Source organism: Serinus canaria, chromosome 17, assembly GCF_022539315.1.
Source record: "Serinus canaria isolate serCan28SL12 chromosome 17, serCan2020, whole genome shotgun sequence".
Taxonomy (NCBI): Eukaryota; Metazoa; Chordata; class Aves; order Passeriformes; family Fringillidae; genus Serinus; species Serinus canaria.
This window is the reverse complement of record NC_066330.1, coordinates 3,199,394-3,222,497: the sequence shown is the minus strand read 5'-3', so window position 1 is coordinate 3,222,497 and position 23,104 is coordinate 3,199,394. Positions and strand designations below refer to the sequence as shown.

At 55.3% G+C, this 23,104-nt stretch overlaps 1 protein-coding gene across 2 annotated transcripts in view; it reads left to right on the top strand.

The window, feature by feature from the left end:
* RXRA (retinoid X receptor alpha) overlaps positions 1–23,104 on the top strand; it is a 103,786-nt gene that overhangs the window by 28,993 nt on the left and 51,689 nt on the right. The window contains exon 1 of one of the 2 annotated variants that reach the window (XM_018917638.3): positions 11,827–11,847. The exons of the other annotated variant lie outside the window; for it this stretch is intronic. Coding sequence (XP_018773183.2) covers positions 11,841–11,847 — 7 coding nt within the window. The 5' untranslated portion in view covers positions 11,827–11,840. Of the gene's footprint in view, positions 1–11,826; positions 11,848–23,104 lie in introns of those variants that run through there. 2 annotated transcript variants of the gene reach the window in all.

The window sequence follows — 23,104 nt, the reverse complement described above, 5'->3', positions numbered from 1 at the left end:
GCTGGAGCCTTCCTCCCTCGCCAGCCTCCCCGGGGGCCTGGGCAGGAGGAGGGGAACTGTACACCTGGAGAAACATTATCCCTTCCCTTGCCCATAAATATTTTACGAGCAGATTAAAAATTGAAGCCAAAATGAGCTCTGCCATCAGAAGAAACCGGCTCGGTTTCAAGTTCTGTTTAAGTATTTTTCTTTATAATGTAGCTGTGTCAATTAGAAAATGACATTGCTATTTAAAATGCTGTTCCGTAGCCCTCTTTAATTAAGGCAGCGATATAATACCAATCTGCTCTCATTAATGAATTTTTAACAATCAAAATGAGAGCTGAGTGACGCACAGTTGGATTTGCAGCGCGGGTGTTTTCTCTGACGGCGCAGTTAAAGGAGCAGCGGCTGGAGAGGGGGAGAAGCTGCTCCTCCTCGGGCTGAGCAGCTGGAGAAGCATCTCAGCTGCTGCTTGGTGGGTTTGGAAGGGTTTCATCCCTCTCTTGGCCTTGAAGAATTGTCCTGGAGGGGGAAAATCCTTCTAAGGCTGGTGGGTGGCTTTGTGGGACCTGCACGGGAGCGCTGGGAAAAAGCAGAGATGCCAAAAGTCCTGAGCAGAGACACAACTGGAAATAGAGATGGGAGTGGGGTTGTGAGCCCAGCAGCCACCTCAGGGTCACATCCTGCCTGCTGCACCATGTCCTCACTGCTCAGACCCCCTGGGCATCCGTGGATCCCATCCCCGGCCCAGTTTTCCCCGGATATCCCAGAATGTCTTTTGCTGTGGCAGCAAAGTGCGTGATGCAGTGCCAGGGTTTGTGGCCTTCCCACCCTAAATAAATCCCTAATTTCAGCACTTTTCCCCATAAAGTGTTTCTGGTTTTGTTTTGACAAGGCAGGGCAGGTTAAAGATGCTCCTGCACCTCAGCTCAGGCTAATTGTCTCCCATTGTTGGATCAGGAAGCCTTTTTTCCCAGTGGTTATTCTCTGGGGTTGCTGGAGGAGCTCTCTCCCCTCTGCTTCTTCCTTCAAGGAGGCAAAACAAAACCAGGAATTTGTCTGAATAATAAAAAAATTAACCAGGCGTGAAAAGCTTAAGCGTAATCATTTCCATGGCCTGCTTTGATTTGAGTTGATATGATTTGTTTGCTCTCTCATCCTTCCTCTCTGTTTCCTCTTCAGCACCCACTCCTTGCTCCAGCCTTTCCCTGACAATTTGGGTATTTTAGGAGCAGTGTGTGCATGGAGCAGCATCCCTGGGATGCTGATGGAGCAGGGGAGCTGCAGGCTGGGTCAATCCAGTGCTCAAGCCCAGCATCTGAGAGAATCTGGGCTGGGATGGACGTGCAACAGGGATTTCTGCAAATCACATCCCTCTTCTGGTGTCCCCCTGCTTGCAGGGCCTATGGTGACACTCCAGGTGTGTGACAGCGAGTTTGCTTTGCAATTGTCACCAAAGTTTTGCTTTCAGATAGTTTTGTGTGGAGCTGGAGTGACCAGCCCAGAGGGGCTGGTGCTTCCCCCACCTCCCTCCCCTGCCAGAGAGTTGAGTGAATGGGTTGAGGTTTCCTGGCTGGCTTTTTGTTGCCATAGGGAAGAGAATTGAAGCCTGGAAACCATCCTGTGGGTGCAGGGAGGAAGTGTCAATGTCTAGGAAAACAAGGAGAAAATAGCAGCGGCAGCACTGTGCCGCCCGAGCCCAGCAGGAGTCGGGACAAACTCTCCTGGCAGATGGGAAAGGCCAACAGGGTCGTGCCTGGGGTGGTGTTTGTCCTTCCTGGCACTGCTGGCACTCAGGGATGCCAGCCAGCAAAAGCCATGGCCCAGGAGCAGCCCTGCAGGAGCTCCAGCTCCATTCCCTCCCTGCAGGGCTGGGAGAGACCGGAGTGTGTTCAATAAGGGAATATGGAATTGTGTTCTCTGCTCTGGTTTCAGGAGGAGGAGAGAGAGAGAGAGATGCAAGGGCGGCTTTGAGCTCTTGCCCAGGAATAGCCAGGGATCTGCTTGGAGGCTTGCATCTCATCCCACTGCTGATAATTTTGGAGCTGAATCATCTGCATTTCTGCTGCTCCCGAGACAGCGTCAGGAATACGCATCCCCAGGGTGTCAGAGGCACATTTTTGTGGGTTGACAATGGATCTGATTAAGAAAAAACAACCCAAATGACATCTAAAGCCGCCAGCCTTGAAGTCTGGACTCCTGTTGCTCATTTCCCATTCAGACACTCCTAGGGACGAGCGTGGCCGTGGCTGTACAGCAGGGCTGGAGCCAGCTCCGGGCTGGGGGATGAGTAAAACCCATCTGCAAACGCAGAGAGAGAGGAGGTGGAGGGGTGGGAGGTGCACTTTGGAGTGCTTTGGCTTCAGCCTGGGCGTGGGGGTGGCCGGGAAAGGCTCCTGTGCTGCAGGGCAGGGAGCAGGTGGAGCTGCACTGCCAGTGCCCCTGGCCACCAGCTCAGGTGTGGGGTCACTCTGACCCTGAGCCAGCTCGGGGGGGTCAGCTGGCGGTCACAGGGCCTGTCCCCTGTGGTCCTGCACTGTCACAGCCAGGCCAGGTGTGCCCAGGCAGGGCATTCCCTGCTGTGGCTGTCCTGAGCATCACTCTGAGCTGTCCTGAGCATCACTCTGAGCTGTCCTGAGCATCACTCTGAGCTGTCCTGAGCATCACTCAGAGCCATTCCAGCATCCATCAGAGCCATTCCAGCATCACTCAGAGCTGTTCCAGCCTCCACCACAGCTGGTTAAAGTGAGCTGTGCACCAACCAGCCCAAGCCTTGAGGCTCTGGGTGCTGACCTGCCCTGCAGAGCCCCTGCCTGGGGCCAGGGCAGTGCAGGGGCAGCTTAACCCATCCTTCCCCAGCAGCAGGAGGAGAGGAGAGGCTGGATGGAGCTGCTGATGCACAGCCCTGCAAGAAGCAGAGCTCTGGCTGCTCCCCAGCAGGCGTGGGGGGACAGATTTCTGCCAGCAGAGAAATGCCTTTTGTCACCCAGCCTGGTGTCAGGCGTTGGCCACGGGGCGTCCTCTGTCACATCAGGCACTGCCCAAGTGGCTCTGCTGTCTGCCACTGCAGGGATGGCAGCTCTGAGCCTTCTGCTCCTCAGGGGGAAAGGGAGGGAGGGTTCAACCTGAGGACCTGTGAGAGTGCAAATTGATTTTTAAAGAGACCCTGCAGGGAAGGTCCCCCACATTGCTGTGGCTCTGCTGTCCCCAAAATGCCACTGCCAGCCTGCCAGGGTGGGCAGAGAGCTGCTTGTTTGTCACCTGTTTGTGAGCCAGGCTGCCAGGTAATCTCCTGTGCCCAGGACAAGCCAGCTCATCACTGGGATTGTCACCAGAGTTTCACTGGGGCGTGGGAACTCCCTCGTGCCAGGCTGTTGGGTGGCTGTTGGGGTTCAGCTGGCACACTGGTGTGCCCCACACCAACCTGTTTGTCCTTTTGTGACTTTCCTACCTGAGAAGTCCTTTTATTCCTCCTCCCACTGGTTTTCTGTCCCTGCAGCTCTCGTGGCAGAGGCAGCTGGGGGTCTGGGACAGACCTGGCTCAGCCCAGGGGACTCTGCAGCTCCCCCTCCGTCCTCTCACACCTGCTCTCTCCCAGCCAGCGAGTTTCATTAACGTACTAATTAGGGTTAAAGCACTAATTAGAGTGTCTGTGCCGTGTCCTTGGGAAGGCAGCTTGGCTCCTGGGTGCTAATGGAGCTGCTGTCACAACAAACACCAGGCACACGTGCTGCTCCTCACCCAGCCCAGCCAGCATCCCGGGATTCTCCTGCCCACACCATGGAACAGGAGCTGCTCCTGGCAGCGTTCTCTGTCCCTCTGTCCCATGGCTAAGGCTGAGTTTAAAGGGTGCTTTTGAGTATATTTCCTATTATTTAATATATTTTGTAGTAAATTTTCTGCTAAGCGGTGCTTTGGAAGGTCAGACGTGGTTTGTGAAGTCTGGAGGAATTCAGTGAAGTTTGATCTCCCCACCGAGGGCTGCAGTATTTTTAATACCTCTTCCCCTTCAAAATGCCATTTTCCCCTGTAAAAAACAGACTGGCATGGCCAAACAGCCCCCAGATGACACTCAGAGCTCGCTTTGAGCTCAGAAGAAGCCTTGCAGCTGGACAACAAACCCGTTTTCCCCTGCTTCCTTAGACTCTTGAAAAACCTGGAGGTTTGGGGCTTTGTTTTAACCCCATCATTTCCATGCTGGGGAATCCAGGAGCCATCCCTGGGAAGCTGCAGGCGGGATTGCCGTGTGCCTGCATGGCACTCTCCGTGTCTGAGCAGCGTGTTCCTGTGTTGTCATGAAACAGAAGAACAGGATAATTAAATTGCCCTTTTCCCAGCAAAACGTTCCCGTCTCAGCTCCGCGGCGGGCCGGGCTGTGGCTCGCTGCCAGGCACACATGCCTGCCTGCTGATGGGAGGTGTGAAAAGCACCAGGGAGGGGATGCAGTGCTGATTGCAGGGGGGGCTTGGGGAGATTTGTCATCCCCCTTCAAGCAGAGGAAGGGCTGGCAGTGGGGGATGCCAGCCAGGAGGGGTCCTGGGTGCCCCCGCCGGTAATTCCCGGCCTTTAAGCTGGGGCTGCTGGAGGGCTGGGATAATGGAGATATTCTTGTCCTTAAGCCTCTCAAGGGTTGCAGGTCTTAAAAAGGGCTCCGGCTGTCGAGTCTGCTGGGCTCAGGCTGGGCATTAGCGGGGTGGGAGCAGTGGGGCAGCCAGGACAGGCTCAGCAGGTGATGCCTGTGGCTGGATCAGTGCAGCTTTGGTGGCTGCTGCCGGTGTTAGGGAGCAATCCTTTGGGAGCAGCCAGGCCTGGCAGCTCATCCCGGCTCTCCTGCCATCCTGGTCCCTCTCTGAGGTGCTGCTGCTCCATCCCTAAACTGTACCAAGCTCATGTAAAGGCAGAATTTTGTGTTTCTGCTCTTAGCCAGCCTTCCTCGCCTGCTTTCTTCTCTCCTCTCCTCCTCCTCCTCCTCCCCCTGCCACCCCGGATCCTGGGACCCATCAGTGTTACTGCTTTGCCTTCAGCTATGACCCTCCAAGTGCTGGCTCTGCCCTGCTGTTGTCACCCCTCGGTGTCCCTCCCCTGTAATATTAACGCCACAAATCACAAGTGACAGCCTGGGCTGGACACGCCGGCCCGGAGGAGGTGTCAGAGCAGGGGTGGGACACATGGTGGCTTTGTCCTTCTCCTCAGAGCTGTGGTTTGCTTCCAGAGAGAGGGGAGCAGCTGAAGCCACCTTTAAAAGGGGCAAGATGGAAGGGTAGAGCAGTAAGGTTGGGATTTTCATCCTGCTTGGATGCAGACTCCTTCCCACCTCTGTGGCTTGCCTCTCCTCCACCCAGCCAGGTCCAGCTTGGCCACTGTGTTTTCTTCTTGGTGACCTCCACGGGTGCTGGGAGCCCTGGAGCTGGGCTGGGAAGGAGCCATGCCCTGTGGAAATGTGTGCACCCCAGGTTTTGCCGTGTGAGGAGCTGGGGAATTTCCGTGTTTGGTGGATGCAGGGAGGAGCAGATGTAAGGGGGATTACGGGCGGCTTTTTTGCACACGTGTGTGCACACGTGTGCAGCCAGGCAGGCAGGGCTGGGGGCTGTGTGGCACTCCTGAGCCTGGCACCCTCTCTGCACTGACAGGAGCATGGGGGAGAGCGCTTGGGCACAGCTCTGGGGGCCTGCAGTGCTTGGGGACAGCACTGGGGACGTGGCTCCTCTCGCTGGGCTCGTGCTGCTGAGGGAGGGCTTTTGATGCACCGAGAAGTCCAAAGATCAGAGAGGGCAAAGAAATTGAAATGTCTCTGTTAAAAACGACTGTGCAGCCACACAGGGGTGGGATTGCTGCAGGGGGAATGGGCAGTGTGGGTTGTTGTCCCTGGTGGGGTCCCTCTGTGCCTCAGTTTCCCCCAGTAGTGAGTGGGGGCAATACAGAATGGGATGGCTGTGGCTGGCTGGAAGGTCACTGCCCGTGCTGGGTGCATCAGATCGTTCTGAATCACACCCTGCTGTGGCAAACACCATCCTGGGTCATCCCATTGCTCCAAGAGCTTGCCAGAGACTCCAACATTCCCTGGAGAGCGGTGGGAGAGCAGCTGCCAGCCAACCCCTGTGGCTCTGGCAGCGGCAGTGACAGCAGGGCAGGGAGCAGTGGCACCAGCAGAGCTGCTCACAGTGAACACTTTGCTTTCCTCTCCCGTTCCCAGTGATGCATTTCCAAGGTTTTTATTTGAGCCGTGCCCCAGCAGCCCCCCAGGATGGGTTTGGGAAGGGCCAGGGCAGGGAGCGGGCGCTGCTGCCCGCGGGGCTGCCAGAGATGACCTTCCCTCTCCACTGACCTTCATGCCCATCAGCATCAGCTCTGCTGCCTCTCCACTTCCAGGGATGCTGGCTGGGAGGCTGGGCAGCTGTAGCCAAGGGGGCTCTGGGGGCTCAGCAGAGCCCCAGGGAGGTGGGGGTGTGCTGGGGTGGATAATTCAAGGGCTTTGGCTCGCTGACAGAGGTTAAGAGGGGAGCCAGGGGATCAGTTTGGAATATCATTGATGGGAGCTCTGCTGTGGTTAAGAGGGGAGCCAGGGGATCAGTTTGGAATATCATTGATGGGAGCTCTGCTGTGGTGCTGCTCGTTGGCCTCCCCTCAGCCCTGCCCAGCCTCATTGGAAGGGGAGGGTGGGAGGCACAGCTGAGGAGCAGCCATTCCCTACGGGCTGCCCCCAGAGGAAATAAAGATGTAACTGGTGTGGAAAATCCATGTGGGATTGGCATCCCCAGAGAAGATGGGGAGGTCTGGGCACTGGGTGCTGCTCAGCCTTGGGGTGATGGGGTCAGGACCCGTGTAGGTGTCAGTGCACAGGTGGGATGGCCAGGGGATGTTCCCAGACTGCTCCTCAGGGTCTCCCTTCTGGCTCAGAGGGCTCCTGGGGGTGTTTTGGTGTTACTGACTGGTGACAGCCCCTTCCTGGTCACCAAGGGACTGTTTGGGAGGGAATTGCCTTCTTTAACCTATTCTGTCATGACTTTCTGCCACACTGGGGGACAGGCTGGGGGGAGCGCTCAGAAATGTCACAGGAGTCACCTCAGCTGTCACCGAGGGTCACTGGAGGAGTTTTGGACCAGAGCTTCACCTGCTGCCTGTGTGGAGGATCCCAGAGCATCCCTTGAGCCATCCCATTCCCACTGGTGCCCAGGGGATGCTGTCAGGAAATGGGTGACAAAACCACAGCGCCGAGGTCTCCGCAGTGCCGCACCCGAAGTTATCTCAAGCAACACCTCCTTTTTTTTGGAAACATTAAATAAACCAAGCTGCAGGAGCAATGGACTGGGCTCCCCATCAGCTGGATTACAAATGAGAAGAGCCATCACCCCTCTTGGGGTACCCCGGTTTCCATGTGTGGAGACATGGAGGGTTCCAGGTTGAATTCATCAGTGCTTTGCTGCTGTGGTCCCTGTCCCTGCCCTGTGCCACCTGTGCCAGCCCTGTTCTGGCCCCTCATGCCAGCTGGTCTGAACACAAGTGATGCTCCAAGAGAACCTCCTGGTTCCTGTGGTTGTTCTCCTCCTGGGTCTGTTCCTGGAAGCCATCCTGAGATTGCTCTCTCTGAGAAAAGATTGGTCTGAAAAAAAGTGTTGAAATACCACAGGAAATGCTGTTTGTCCAAGACACCTTCCTCAGTCAGAAATGGCAAAACCTCCTGATTTTGGATGAAAGTTTTCTTGTCCTGGGCTTCACCTCCTTGAAGTTTCTTTCAGCCAGGATGTGGGCAGAGTTTGGGTGTGAAATGGGTGCTCCTGAAGGAGCTCTGGGTGCCTCCTCTGTAACACCCTGGTGGGACAGCAGTGGATGGGTGCCCATCTCTGCCTGGTGTGTGACAGGTCCCTGTAGGTGTCTGGTGGCAGGGTTTGCTCACAGGACTGTGCCACCTTCGTCACTGCTGGGGAGGAAGAGCTGACAGGGCGAGCCAGGCTGCACCCACTGCTCCCCTGCCTGCTGCTGGGCTGGCTACCTGGCCAGGGGGCCGAGGCCTCCCTCTTGGAGAAGAGGAAAAAATAATAATCTGCAAGCCAAGGAGCTGGGAGCTGCTGGGAGCGTATTTATCACGGGGAAGAAAAAGGCTCTGTTCGCTCTCCGCGCAGCGGCTGTTTATCACACTCGCAAGGGGATGGAGAAAATGTTCCATTTGTTGGGTACAGCCGGCAACCCACACAGAGTATAAATTAAGGGCTTTTACATGCAGAGTTCCTGAAATAAAACACACACACACACACACACACACACACAAAAGAGAGAGGAGTTTTGTGCCGGCCCCGCGCGCTGCCTCTCCCTGGCTGTCCCTGCGCCCCAGCCCCGGCCCGGCGCTGGCTCCCGTTCAGGAATTCCACATTATCTCTGAGCCTTTCCAGCTTCCTCAGCAGGGAACAGCTCTGCTTCTGTCTTCCTGCAGCCACATCTGGAAAGTGTTAGGCCGGGGTGTCAGCCAGCAGGGCTGGCATGTGCTCCCCCCCCGGCTGGGCACGGCGCGCTGGCTCCAGCACCCTGCCCGCTCCCTGCCCCGCCTGCCTGGCTGCTCCCTGCCCTGTCACTGCTCTCAGGCTTCAAACTGCCTGCCCCAGAGGGCTGAGGGGGTGAGTTTGCTCTGCCTCCCCTCTTTGGAGACTTTTGAGGGAGTTTTTGTAGCTGGTGCGGGGAGAGAGGGCTCCAAGGACCTCCAAGGGTTGACCTCTGCAGGGATGTTCTGCTGTGGTCAGGGGTGCTCTGCTGTGATTAGGGGTGCTCTGCTGTGGTCAGGGGTGCTCTGCTGTGGTCAAGGATCCTTTCCTGAGATCAGGGATGCTTTGTTGTGGTCAGGGATCCTTTCCTGAGGTCAGGGATGCTTTGTTGTGGTCAGGGGTGCTCTACTGTGATCAGGGATACTTTCCTGAGATCAGGGATGCTTTGTTGTGGTCAGGGATCCTTTCCTGAGGTCAGGGATGCTTTCCTGTGGTCAGGGGTGCTCTACTGTGATCAGGGATACTTTCCTGTCATCAAGGATGCTTTGCTGTCATCAGGGATGCTCTGCTGTGGTTGGATGCCTTCCTGTGGTCAGGGATATTCTGCTGTGGTCAGGTATCCTTTCCTGGGATCAGGGATGCTTTCCTGTGGTCAGGGGTGCTCTGCTGTCATCAGGGATTCTTTCCTGTCATCAGGGATGCTTTCCCGTGGTCCCCAGCTCTGCTGAGGTCCTCCTGTGCTCCCTGTGCAGATCCTCCTCTTGGCACTCTTTTGGAAAACTCGCTGCCTGCTCAGGGGAGTGTTCATCCCCTGGATCTGTTTCTGGACTGGCATCCCTGAGCTGTGGCTCAGCAGGGATGTGCTGCTGCATCTGCTGGAGGCTCCAGGGTGGAGTTTGTGAGAGGTGAAACCTCTGTGATTCCCCAGTGCTCTGGGAAGTGTCTGGGGAGGTTCTCACTGCGCTCTGCTTGCTTGTAATGCCTGTGGGCTCATCCCACTGGGATGTCTTCATTCCTTAGGGAGTACCTGGGCCATGAAGACATTTGGCCGCCAGCATCTCAGGCCTCCAGGAGAAATCCCCACCTGGTGTGGGCACATGGAGATGCCCAGTTGGACGATCTTCAGGTCTTTTCCCACCTCAGTGTCTCTGATTGCAGCAGGCCAGTAGAAAAAGGAAAAGCTCCCAGTGACATCCTGGTGTTTTAGGGTTCCCTCTGTGGTCCTTGGGGGATGTTGGTTCCTTGCTGCAGGTGTGGGTGACAGTGGGGAGGGACAGGGCTTTGCAGGTGTGGTGGGTGACAGTGGAGAGGGACAGGGCTTTGCAGGTGTGGTGGGTGACACTGGAGAGGGACAGGGCTTTGCAGGTATGATGGGTGACAGTGGAGAGGGACAGGGCTTTGCAGGTGTGGTGGGTGACAGTGGAGAGGGAAAGGGCTTTGCAAGTGTGGTGGGTGATGCTTTGCAGGTGTGGTGGGTGACACTGCACAGAGGGAAAAGGCTTTGCAGAATGCAGGTGGTTCAGGGACTGGTGTGCCCTTCAGAGCACAGGACATGGAGAGCTGATGGCTTGTTTTCCAAGTGGGATAATGACAGTGACCTGGAAGCAGTGCCTTAATGACCTAATGACTGGCGTGTGCAATGCACTGGAGGGTCTTTGGCAGGGAGGGATGTGGAAATGCCTAACCAGAGAGAGCTCCCATGCTCTCTGGCTTTTTTTCCCTTTTTTTTTTTTTCTCCCTTGCTTTAAACCTGGCAGCTCTACCATGATGGGATTTTAAAATTAAAGTTAAAAAAAAAACCCCAAACAAACCAGAAAAAGAAAACAGGCCTTGGTTTTATAGACCCTGCAGATGCATCCGGCACCAAACTGATCCCAGATGCAGCTCCACTGTCAATAGTGTTACACGAGGGATCAATCCCCTTCATTGTTTTATGTGGCCTCTACAGCATCATCAGCTAATTAAAGCTAATGGGTCCCAGAGCAGCACTGACAGCATCTGATCCTATCAGCCTGCACAGCCTTTCTCTTGAAGGGCCACTCCAGAGCCAGATCCTGCACTCCAGACCCTGGCAAAAGGCTGTATTGACTGGGAGGATCAGGCTGCAGATCAATGGGAGCTGTTGTTAAACAAACATCGCCGGATTAATGTCAGCTCCGCAGGGGGAGGAGGTCGATGGCTGCTAATTCGAGAGGGGTGGGAGGGAGGGGACGCGGTGACAGCGGTGACAGGGCGTGCAGGGGGACAGGCCAGGCTCTGAAAATGCTCCCTGTGTCTGTGGCAGCGTCTGAGCCTTTCCCAATCTCGGGTTTATTATCGCCCTGGCCAGGAGGCTGTGCTGGACAGGAGCCCAGTGGTGTCCCCAAGGGCATCAGAGGTGCCCAAATCCCTTTGCTTTGTGCGTCAAGGGCGGCGTGGTGGCCTTGGACTGTCCCCAGAGAGGACAGGGACCCCGGTGTCCCTTCCACACACTGTCCTTGGCAGCCCGTTGTGGTGGACCACCAAATCTCGGGTTCCTGCTCTCCCTTCTCTTGTGGCTCCTGCTGTCCCTTGGCTGGGGATCAGGGATGCCCAGGGATGTGGCTTGGGAGGGTTTCCATTCCCACACTGAGCCACCCTGTGCTGCAGGCAGTTTGCCTGGGACTTTCTCCTCTTTTCCCCTCATTTTTCTCCCATTCCTCTGTTTCTCAGAAAGCCTTCATCCCACTTTTGCAGTAGCAGAGCTGGGGAAGGTCAGTCCTGCAGGGGTGATCTTTGCCTTTGGACTTTGCGTCCCTTCACTCTGCCCATGATTTTACCAGGAGGAAAAGCCCGAGGAAGGCTCCTTCCCACCGCCACCATTTCATCCACCACCCCCTGCATCCACTCCTGCTGCCACCCTGTTACCCAGAGCATTCCTGCTGGGCTTAGTGGGAAGGCTGGAGCAGCTCTGGGGATGCTGGGCTCCGAGCAGGAGGCAGGAGCTGCTCCCAGCTGACATCTGGGAGCTCGGCACAGCTCCGGTGTCAGCGCAGCTGAGAGCGCAGGAGGTGGGAAGCCCCAGCCACCTGCAGCTCGGTTAATAAATATTTATTTGGAGGTGACAAACTCTCTCCTGGATGGAGCCAAGTGAGCAGAAGGAGGATTGCGGGGGAGCCACGGGGTGTGCTTTTTTGGGGGGGGGGGGGTTTACCGTGGGGATGTCGAAAGGAGCAGCTGACATACCAAAGGATGTTGAAATCCGCATTCATTTCCCTGACGCGGCTGCCTGACGTCAGGGCAGGCAGGAAACGTCCCCCTTGGCAAGAGAGGGCTTGGCACCAGGAGCCCTCATCCCGTGGGCACAGTGGGAGCGTGGCTGGGGGCTGGTGAGATGTGACGGGAAGGATCTCAGGAGCCTGGAGGATGCCAGGTCAGAGTCTGGTGTAAATAATGAAAGGGATGGAGTTTAATTGTTCACTTAAAAAGGAGAGATGAAGGGAAGGGAGCAGCCAGGGTGATGGTGCTGTCACCTCGCTGTGACTTGGGGCTCTGCTGGGTGATTTCATGGTGCTGGGAGCCGGGACAGAGTGATTGCCTCGGGCACTAACCTTGGGAAAATGGATAAAACTGCTTCTGGTCCATCTGTGTGGGGTCAGGGGAAGGGAAACTTCCTGTGCTGAGACTTGGGGCCATTCTGTCTATGCCAGAGCAGTGTTCAGCAGTCCAGTTTGATCTCTCCAGGCATCGGGGCTGCCCTGTGCTGTTGGCAGCAGGGACAAGCCCATCTCCTGTGGCTGTGCCTCCATCCCTGCCCTGGAGCTGCTGCTGGGCCCTGGATTGCAGCTGCAGGAGCAGTTGTGCAGCCCGTGCTGGTGACTCACCGTCCTGTGGCGTCTCAGGAAGTGGCTGGTGCCACGTGTGGGCAGCAGGGCAGTGCCCTGCCTCATCCTGCAGCAGCCCAGCTCCATGCCAGGCTGGAGCAGGAGCCCAGGATACAGCAGGGTGTGGGTGTTAAACCCCACTGGTGCCTTGCCAGGGATGTGCTCCCAGCCTGTGATCTGCTCTGTGGCACGCTGGGATGCTGCTCCTGGGGTGAACACAGCCACCAAGGGGTTTTGGTCTCGGTGGTGTTTGTGCCAGGAGATTTTCTTACAGGGATCTTCCACACTTAGCAGCTCTGCAGGCACCAGCCTTGTCAAGCTGAAGGTTTGGGGAGAGCTCTCCTGGATACTCTTGTGCATCCTTGCACCCTGTGCTGACGTGGAGTGGGGAACCTCCACTGTCCCCACTGCCCCTGTGGAAATGGGTTCAGCAAAACCAAACCTCAGGAAACTCCCAAGCCCTGGCCCTCCCAGGAGGCAGGGTGTGAACAGAGAGGCTGCTGAGCTGCCCTGTGGGGACGTGGGGTGGCAGAGCTGGCAGCGATGGAGCAGCAGGGACCTGGCAGATTAATAATGGAAGCGCTGGCATCCGTTTTAGATTAGCGAGAGAAAGCTCAGTGCCCATCTCGCCCAGCATGTAACTTTAATGCCGAGATAATGAGCAATGATATTTATTTGTAAGAGATCTGGAGATATCGCTGCCCAGGGAGCAGCCAGGAGCTGTCAGAGCCCTCTCCAGCCCCGCCGTGGCTGCTCCCAGCTGTAACCCAAGCCCTCCCCTACACCCAGCTCACTTTTCACGCTCCAGCTCCGCTCACCAAGCGGGACACGTGGGCTCGTGGGGAGCCCTGGCTAAGATTTGCTGAAGCTGCTCGTGATTTGGGCTCTCGTGGTGAGGAGATATTGGTCTTGCCAGGGGGTTAGGAACAGCCCCTGGCACCTGCAGGTCAAGCTGCCAGGGCAGGGTTTAAACCCATCTTAGAGCCTGCTCCCCACGCTGTCTCTTGGAGATGGGGATGTGCCCAAGGAGGATGTGGGATGATCTCTCTCTCATCAGCTGAGCTGGAGAGGGGAGGGTGGTGTGGAGAGCCTGCGAGCAGGTGCTTTCCTCCACCGAGCCCCTGAGATTTTGGGGCTGTTTTGGGGAGTTTGGGAGCAGACTCCCACTTGCCTCCTCCTGGTTGGGTCCATGGGGATGTTCAAGGCAGTGACATGTGCTCTGGGGAAGCAGTTGTGTTTTGTGGGTATTTGATCTCCCTCAGACATCCCCCAGGCTGGGAACAGGGCTGTTCCTGCTTCCCTGTCCCAGCGTGGGTTGGCCCAGGAGGGCTGAAGGATGCCCAGCATGGTGTTGTGTAACTGGCCAGCAGACAGGCTTAGGCTGCCTCTGGCAGGTGGGTGTCCCTTCCTTATTAAGCCGTCCCGGGGGTAATTAGTGGGTTAAAGCCTGATGAGATAATGCTCCATTATTTTTGTGCTCTTGGGGGATTAGGAGCAGCGGGGATTTCTCAGCGGCTTTGTCTCCACTCAGCTCCTGGGCTGGCACGTTTGCAGGTGGGTAAGAGCACCTGGGCATTCCTGGCACCCCCATTCCCGGGGGTGCAGAGCCTGGCTCGGGGGGCTGCTGGTGCACAGGCTGTGTGTGCCTGGAGGGATCTCCTGGGACTGCCGGGCCAGCCCCATCCATCACGGCGCTCCCGGCCGCGCGCCAGCGGAGCGAGGAGGTGACACTTCCAAATAAACAGGGAGAGGTGGGTGGTGCGTGAGCCGAGGGCATCCCGGGGGGCTTCTCCCGTGATTTATGGCCGGGACAAGGTGGGGCTCTGGGCTCAGCCTCTGGAAGCTGTTTGCTGTCACACTGCCGTGGGGGCTGCAAGGACAAACATGTCGCTGCGGTGACACGAGTGGCTCTCCCGGGAGCCCAGCCAGGGACAGCCTCTGATGGAGCTGGCATTCAGCCCTCTGGGAGTCACAGGGATGCTCTGGTGCTCAGTTGGGTGGCTGAAAGCAGGGATGGAGTGAAATGTGTTTAATGAAACAAGGCCTGGCTCGGCAGGCCTCCCCTCCTTGTGGCACCCCGGCACAGCCAGCCCTGGAGCCGTAGGGATGGAGCTGGCATTGGAGCAGGGAAGCAGGCAGGCTGGACGAGGGCCAGGCTGTGCACTTGATCCAAACACAGCTGGAGCTGATCTGATGAAGTGAGAGGTTAAGAAGAGAGCATCTGTTATCTAAAGGGGACACACAGAGGGAAACTGTAAGCTCTTTATTCCCCCCCAGCCCACCCCCTCTGTTCAGTGCATCATCTCAGACTTTATTTCTTTGATTTATTAAGGAAGCCTGAGCTTCCGGGGCTGTAATTAAGTGCCACTGTGTGAGCTTTTGATAGTGCGTGAATGATATAATGGCTCGCACGGTTGCCGTCTGCTCGAGTGCTTCAGGAGCGAGATAACACGAGCAGGGATCCCTTCTGCCCATCAGGGAGCAGGGCTGAGTCACTGGGGGGTGACAGAGGAACGAGGGAAGGATGCAGAGCCACTTAGCACCGAGCTGGGAGCACGGTTCAGGAGGGCATCCCTGGCCCTGCGTGAAAAGTCCATCAGAGCATCCTTACAGAGGCTAACCCGGGGGCTGCCCCTGCCACATGTCCTTGTTCCCTCGCAGTTGTGCCTTGTGCTGGAGGTGGAGAGGGCACCTCGGGGTCTCAGCCAGCTCCTGGCTGCTCCACGGTGCCATCCCAGGGCTGTTTTTAGGGTAGGCTCAGGGGACAGCTGGTGTCAGCATCCTCAGCATCCTGCAGGTTTCCCTCTGCTCCAGGAGGAGTTTGCTGGTAGAGCCTTGGTGTGGAGCCAGGGGCTGGGGAGTTTTGGCCAGGAGCACTTCTGCCAGGCTCTGGAAAAGGGCCAGGCAGACACAGCTGGAGGTGTCACGAGGGATTCAGTGGAGTTGTGTCACCCTGTCACCCTCCCCTCCCTACAAGGGGTCCCCTTGCACAAGGTGAGGCTCCCAGACAGGGTGGCATTTCCAGGCAGGCATGCAGTGTTACTGTAATGCCAAGGAAAGGGTCTGGTCACATTCCTGCCTGGCACAATGGGCTCTGATCATGGTGCCCCTGTCCCTGTTGGTGTCCCAGGCCATGCTGGGACCTGGCAGTCTCTGCTGATGTCCCTGGCTTTCCCCCAGGGCCCAGATCTATTCCCAGGATGGCTGCTGAGCCTCCTTCTGTGCCCAGCAGCGCTGCCCCGGCACCCCCTCGGCCACGCCTGGGGTTTAGGCAGATAGAAATTTCTTTTTCCTGTAAGGAACATTTTTGATACATAAGCAGGATTATTTCTGTGGCTTGGCCAGCAGCCACAGGAGGAGCAAGCTCAGGGCCTGGAGAAGATTTCGTCTCCTGGCTGAAGGGAGGGAGGAAGAGGAGGAAAGAGGAAAGGATAAAAAAGCCCAACCCTACGTGTAAATAAACTTAAAAATAAAAAAGTGACAGAGATTATTTGCTGCTTAATGAGCTAAAATGTCCAACCTCCCACCGAGCAGTGACATTGTTTATAAACTACAGAGAGGGCTTTATTTTAATGGGCAGTAAATCCCATTCATCCCCAGCCCTGGCAGTGCAGGATGAATAGGCTGGCGCTGGACGCAGCCTCCTCGCTCCCGTGGCTTCTCCAAGGGGTGTTTTTTCCCCTTTTTCCCATATTTGCTGTTTTCCTCCTTTCCTCCTCTCTCCTAACCCCCAATAACAGGGTTATCTGGCCAGGAAGAGAGGAGGAATCTGTCCCTGTGCCTCGGCATGTCACATCCGCTGGCGTTTGTTTATTCCTTTGGAAAACGCTCCCCCCTCCCCGTTCTGTCCCTGGGTGGCAGCTGGAGAGTGGCCCGAGATAATCACAGCCTTATTTTTTATTTATTCCTCTTAAATAAAGCCTCCTGTAGCCTGCAGGCAGATTTTGTCCAGTTGCCCCCTCTCTGCAAGCAGGGAGTGATGGTCCTTGGAGCAGAGCCCTGGTCCTACAGCTGATCCCACTGAGGATCCCTGTCACGGTGGTGTTGGTGTGGGGACAGCCCCTCTGAGTGTGGCACTGGGGCAGGAAGGACCTCAGGCAGCAGCCAAGCAGTTGTAGGCAGGAAATGCAGATCAATATTCTGTCCTGGGCACAGCATTGTGGAAAATAAATACATGGTGGGAGCATTTGTGGAGATGAGAGGATCTGAGCTGGGGGGGAGGTTTGGGTTAAAAAGTGATGGCAGTGATTTCTGCAGGTTTGGAGCTGGTCAGGCTGTGCAGAACACGTGGCTACCAGTGGGAAGCAGGTTGATAAACGTGGATTGGGGGATCTTGAGCTGCTGGGAGAAGTTGGGAGCTGGTACCCACCATAGGAGATGGAGCATGGTCAGGTCAGGTGGGGATTTCAGACATGCCTGACTTCCCCAGCACCTCAGAAAACTCCTGGCCATAACTCACAGGGTGATGTGCTCCTAAGGCAAGAAAGAAAATAGTAACTTATCCATTCCTGCTTGAGTTTAATATCCATAATCTGCCATTAATCAAACCAGGGCTGTAAGATCCTTACTGAGGCCTAATCAGTGCATAATGGATTATCTACAGGAACTAATAAAAGGTAATTATCTATGCTTTGCAAGTTCCAATTACTGTACTTATATGATCAATTAATTCTTGTAACAGTTTCCCAGGTGCAATTTGTGTGACAACATGAGGCTGGCTGCAGGCAGAGGCTCGGTGCCTGCCTGGCTGCAGGGATGGCATCAGGGATGGCATCAGGGATGGCATCAGGGATGCTGGCTGGGATGGCTTGAAGCTGAAGGAGAAGAGGTTTAGAGGAGATATTGGGAAGGAATTCTTTACTCAGAGGATGGGCACAGGGTGCAGAGGTTTAGAGGAGATACTGGGAAGGAATTCTTTACTCAGAGGATGGGCACAGGGTGCAGAGGTTTAGAGGAGATACTGGGAAGGAATTCTTTACTCAGAGGATGGGCACAGGGTGCCCAGAGAAGCTGTGACTGCCCTGGCAGTGTCCTAGGTCAGGTTTGACAAGGCTTGGAGCACCCTGGGCTAGTGGAAGGTGTTCCCTGCCCATGGAGGAGGTGAGACAGGATGAACTTGCAGTTCAGCCCAGATGCTGTGCTGTGGAGGGCGGCAGATGCTGGTGGCAGGGATGTCACCCTGCCAGCACAGCCACCCTGGCACATCCCAGTGCCTGCCCTGGCAAAAGCCAGCTCTGTGAGGGATCTCAGGGACAGCTAGCCCACCTCTTGGGGGGCTTTCAGCCACGCAGGGTGGTCCTGCCCCAGCCAAAGCCCCCCTGGGCTGGGCTGTTCCCTCCCTGGAGCAGGAGCCGAGCGCGGTTCAGCGGCCGTGCGGCCCCGTGGGTCACTGCAGGGCCATGGGGACATTGCCCCCAGCTCAGCATCACCTCGGGGACCCCCAGTGCTCCCTTCCCATGCCCCCAGCACAGCCAGAGAGGCAGCTGGCTCCACTCATCTCCTGCTGCCTGTCCTCTGCCTTGCAGAGCCATGGGAGGGTTTTAAAGGAGGAGGAAATATTCCAGCAATGCCTGTGCAGTGTTAGGGACGGCTTAAAGTGACAATAAATTTGAGACACTTTACGTGTCCACCCGGGGCCCAGCATTGTTGTGGGTAATTTGAAGCAGATTGAGGCAAATGGCAGATCTGAGGGTTCCTGCAGGACACGGGATGGAGGAGGAGAGGTGCTGGGAATGAAGGAAAACACCATTCCTGTGCTGCTGGGTGGAGCCCCGAGCCAAATCCTCCCAGGCTGACCCTGGGCACCTCCTGACAGTGGTGCAGCCCTGACTCGTGACTCAGCCTCTGCTTCTTCCTCCTCTTTTGGGGTTTTTTAAAATGTTCAGCAATCCAGTGTCACCTCTTGGTGTCCTGCAGGGTCAGGATGTGTTTTGGGCTCACTCAGATTTGGGGTCCCAGAGCCAGGTCCTGCCCCTGAGATGGAGCTCAGGGACATGGGGATGTGTCACCTCATCCCTGTCCAGTCCCTGTCCTATTGGACCAAACCCTTCTTGGGAACCAGGCCTGGGGGTGTTTGGGAAGGTGTTGGGTGGGTTTAATGAAGTTCTCTCAAGATTTGTTCCAAATCTTTCTGTTTGGTTTGATTTCAGCCTTTGCAGAATTTCACATCCCTGCAAAAGAGCAGAAACCAGAAATTGTTTCAATACAAAACTTGTTTTTTTTTTTACAAAAACAGCTGTTGACATGGGATCTTTTGAGAATTTCCATTGTTACTTCTCCTCAACATGAAATTAATTCATCTGTGTAAGTCCTTTTTCTGGGAACAGTCCTGGTTTCATTGACATTTTCAGTTAACATGGAAAAAACCAAACCCACAAAAAGGAAAAAAAAAAAAAAGAAAAAAGGAAAAAACAACCCCCTGAAGCCTTTCCACTCAAAAAAAGAAACTCCCCTCCCAGCTCTCCCAGTGCCCAGGATACAACCACTGCTTTGTTCCCAGCATGGTGATGTTCCCAGCTTGCTCCAAGCTGTTCTGCTGGATGGGGCTGGAGGGGAAGGGATGTTTCCTCCTCTCTGCTCTCACACCAGCTCTGGCACACGATGGTTTTGGGGGAGGATGTCTCCATGGAGGCCAGAATTTCCTCTCTTGGTGTGACTCGGCGGTTTTGGGCATTTCTGGAGCTTTGCTGAGTCGTGGGATGGGGAGGTGGATGCAGGCAGGTGTCTCCATCACCTTGGGGCCCCCCATGGGCACTGAAATACAGACCTGAGGGCAGAGAGCAGCTGCCAGTGCAGCCCCCTCCTCTCCCCTTGGCTGCAGGAGTGTCCCCAGCTCTGGGCTGGTGTCCTGCACTAATCCTTCCCCTCTGCTGGCTCCTGGCCCCATCCACTGCTTCCTTTGGGTTGGTTTTCCAAGCCTTGGCCAGGTGTCCAGCCCTGCCCAGTGGGGAGGGAGCACTCTCCATGCTGCTGGGGGTGCTCCCACACACAGCCCTCAGCCCCAGCCTCTTCACAGCTGCTTTATTCTCCTTTCTTCCTTTTGTTTCATTCCTCTTTGGGTTTTTTTTCCCTTTTCCCCAAGCAAGCCAGCACAGGCTCCTTCAGACATTCCCCTGCAGACTGTTCTCCCACTCCCATTGCCCCATCCCAGCTTCTGCTCCTGCTTTCTTGTCTGGGCTGGGTGTCTGGGTTGTAGGGACCGAGTCTGGGCACGCCAAACCCCCTTCAGCCCCATCTCATTCCTTTGATTGCAGACGTGGCTGCCTGCCCATGGATGTGCCCACGTGGGGCTGGCAGTGGGGTGGGGTGGGTGGGTTTCACAGAATCCCAGAAGAATGAGGTTGGAAGAGACCTCTAAAGTCATCGAGTCCCTCCCATGCCCTAACACCTCAGCTAGACTATAGCACCCAGTGCCATGTCCAGTGTTTTAAACACATCCAGAGATGGTGATTCCACCACCTCCCTGGGAAGAGCATTCCAGTGCTTTATTCTTCTTTTGGTGAAGAATTTCTTCCTGATATCCAGCCTACACCTTCCCTGACATAGCTGGAGATTGTGTCCTCTTTGGAGAGGAGCTCAGCACCCACCCTCTGGCTGATTTACACCTTGCTGGGACAGCTCATCTTGCACTGAGCTCCAAAATGAGCTTGACAGCGAGGTCACAGGCTCGGGCAGGTGATGCTGGCCCGGGGGCTCAGGCTCCTGACTCAGGAGCTGGGCTCAGCCCTGGCTTCCTGGGAGCAGGAGGGCAGGGATGCCATGGCCCAGACCCCCCAGATTCCTGCTGGGTAGCTGGTCACAGCTGGGTACATGAATTCCATACCTCAGAGTGCTCTAATCACAGGTCCTGCTTGATGAAATCCCCCCCAGCCCCCTCTGACAGGGACTGTGAAGTGTGGTTTCACAGGAATTGTGGTTTCTGGGGAGAGCTGCTGGCCCTGGCAGGTGTTGAGTGTGACCAGTGCAGATCACGCTGGGAAATGCCACCCTGGGTGACAGGGAATCACTGCTTGGCAGTGGGAAAGGCCAACAACTGTTTGTCAGGATTAGGAAGCGTGTGGCTTGGCAAAGCCTGGCTTAGCAAGGGCCGATGCAGATAGACACGTGCTCCAGAGCAGATCTGTGTTTGTTTGCTGGCTTTGTTTTAATTTGAAACTGAACCCTCTTCCCTGTGGTTAGATCCTCCCAGCTAAGCAAGTTTTAGCACAGGGAAGTTGCTCAAGGAAGGGAAAGGATGCTGGATGAGGCGTGAAGTGAGAGCAACCGCTGTTACCACAAACACTTCCCAACCTCTGGAACAAAACCATCACTTCCCAACCTCTGGGAACAAAACCTTCACTTCCCAACCTCTGGGAACAAAACCTTCACTTCCCAACCTCTGGGAACAAAACCTTCACTTCCCAACCTCTGGGAACAAAACCATCACTTCCCAACCTCTGGGAACAAAACCATCACTCCCCAGCCTCTGGGAACAAAACCTTCACTTCCCAACCTCTGGGAACAAAACCCACTTCCCACTTGGGAACAAACCTCACTTCCAACCTCGGACAAACCTCCTTCCAACCTCTGGGAACAAAACCATCACTTCCCAACCTCTGGAAACAAAACCATCACTCCCCAGCCTCTGGGAACAAAACCATCCCTTCCCAACTTTTGGGAACAAAACCTTCACTTCCCAAGCCTCTGGGAACAAAACCATCCCTTCCCAACTTTGGGAATAAAACCTTCACTTCCCAACCTCTGGGAACAAAACCTTCACTTCCCAACCTCTGGGAACAAAACCTTCACTTCCCAATCTCTGGGAACAAAACCATCAGGGGTTTTTTGCTCCATCCTCTCCATTCATCCCCTTTTCCAGTGCATTATTTCCTAAGCCAACATTGCTGCTTTTATTATTCCTGCTCATTGTTTAAATAGTACCAGAGGTGTACCCACTCTTTTCAAACTCTGGGGAAGAAAAGGACCTTCCTCACAGGGGGTGTTGTGCTAATTTAGGTGATTGTGGTAGAAATAATTAAGGCTGAGAGGGGCAGGGAGCACCACGGAGTGGTGTCAGAGCAGAGGGGTGGCCTGGAGCGAGGTCCTTGTGCCATCTTTCACCTGGCAATAGGAATTCTGAGCTTTAGGAATGTGGGTTGTGGGAGAGGCATCATCACCCTCAGACACAGCTCTTGTGCCAAGGCCTTCCAAAAGGAGAGGGTAAAACAATCCCAGGCTTGTGGCACCTGGTAATGCACTGACCCAATTGTGCACTGCTGTGTAAGGGGAGAGAAATTCCTTCCTGACCCTTGGGCTCGTCAGCCCATGCCCTGAAGCATGAGATTTGATTTTCTTTATCTGGCTTTCCATAATTGCAGATGCCGTGGTCAGTGCTCCCTGTATCCCACCCCTGGGAAGCAGCATCTGCTGCCTTTAACTCAATGGACCTTCTCCTCTGGGAGTTCCATCCCGAGGCTTTGCTGGGAAGTGCCTGGAAGGAGGGAAGGGTTGCTGGTTCCATCAGCCTTCCCAGCACTGGTGGCTCAGCTGGGGAGGGCAGGTGTCCCCATTGCCACGGGTAAAGTCCTGAACATTTGGGATTTCTGTGGGTGCCCTGCCAGAGCCCATCCCAAAAGAGTTAAAGCCTCTCTCCCCTTCCAGCCTGGGGAAATGGAATTAGTCACAGCCCTCAGGAGAAGTGCTGGCCAGGTTATAAACATGACAAACGAGCAGAAATCAATAATGAGGTTAGTGTTTTCTGGGAATGCCAGGCACAAAAGGAAAATACATCATCACGGGTGGCAGTGCTGGGATGGGCTGTCCTGTCCCTTGAATTGTCCCTTTCTCCTCCCCATCATCTTGGAGTCTCTCTGGCACCATCCACAGTGGGGTGGTTCTGCACACCAGCACCTCCCTGGGATTTTTGGCTCCTCCTGGAGCAGGTCTTGTGTGATTCCAGCTCCCTGTGGGTGCTCCTTCAGCCCGAGGCAGCTCCGGGATACGGGAAATTGGGGATTCCAAAGGGTGCCCCCGGGGAAGTTGGGTTTCAGGATACAGGGCAGCGTTCCCACAGCAGAGAGGGAGCATTGGAGGCCACGTTTCCTTTTCCAAAGGGATTTGGGCATGTCTGGAGAGGAAACGGCTGCCTAATTAGATGGCTTGAAAATCTTTACCACCGCTCGTTACAAATACATTCATCATCCCCTATTGAAAGAACCACGCTGCAAAAATGACATTATTATGATTATTATTATTTATAGTGTAGATATGAATGAGCTCTATCCTGTCCTAGTCTGGGCTGGGTTCAGAAAGTGACCCAACATCCCAGTGCTGCTTCTTGGCCCTGGTGTCACCTGGGTTCTGTGTCATAAACCTATTTTGGGATGTCTTGGGAATTTCCAGCAGTGCTTTAAGGTGGGCAGCTTTAAAATGTGTAAGAGAGGGGAAAAAAGTGTCCCAGGGGTGTAAATAAGAGATGGGAGTGAGGGGTGTGATACCTGTCAGAGGTCAGTGCAGGGAGGGAGTGGGGAAGGCTGGGGTGACAGGGGACTGAGCTGTTCCAGGGGAGCAGGAGGTGTCTGCACAGCATTCCAGGGTTGGTGGCTTTCCCAGGGTATTAACACATTTCTCTAATTAATGCAAACTTCCTTAATCAGCCTGGGATTCTGGTTGACCTGGCTGGGTGTCTGCTCACTGCTCTGGGATGTGGTTTCTCTTGGAGGCAGTGCCTGGTGCCTGGAGCTTTGTCCCAGCCATGAGGAGCCTCAGGGATGGGTGGCAAAATCTTGATCCAAAATCTTGATCCGTTGTGGTTCTTCCCTGCCTGAG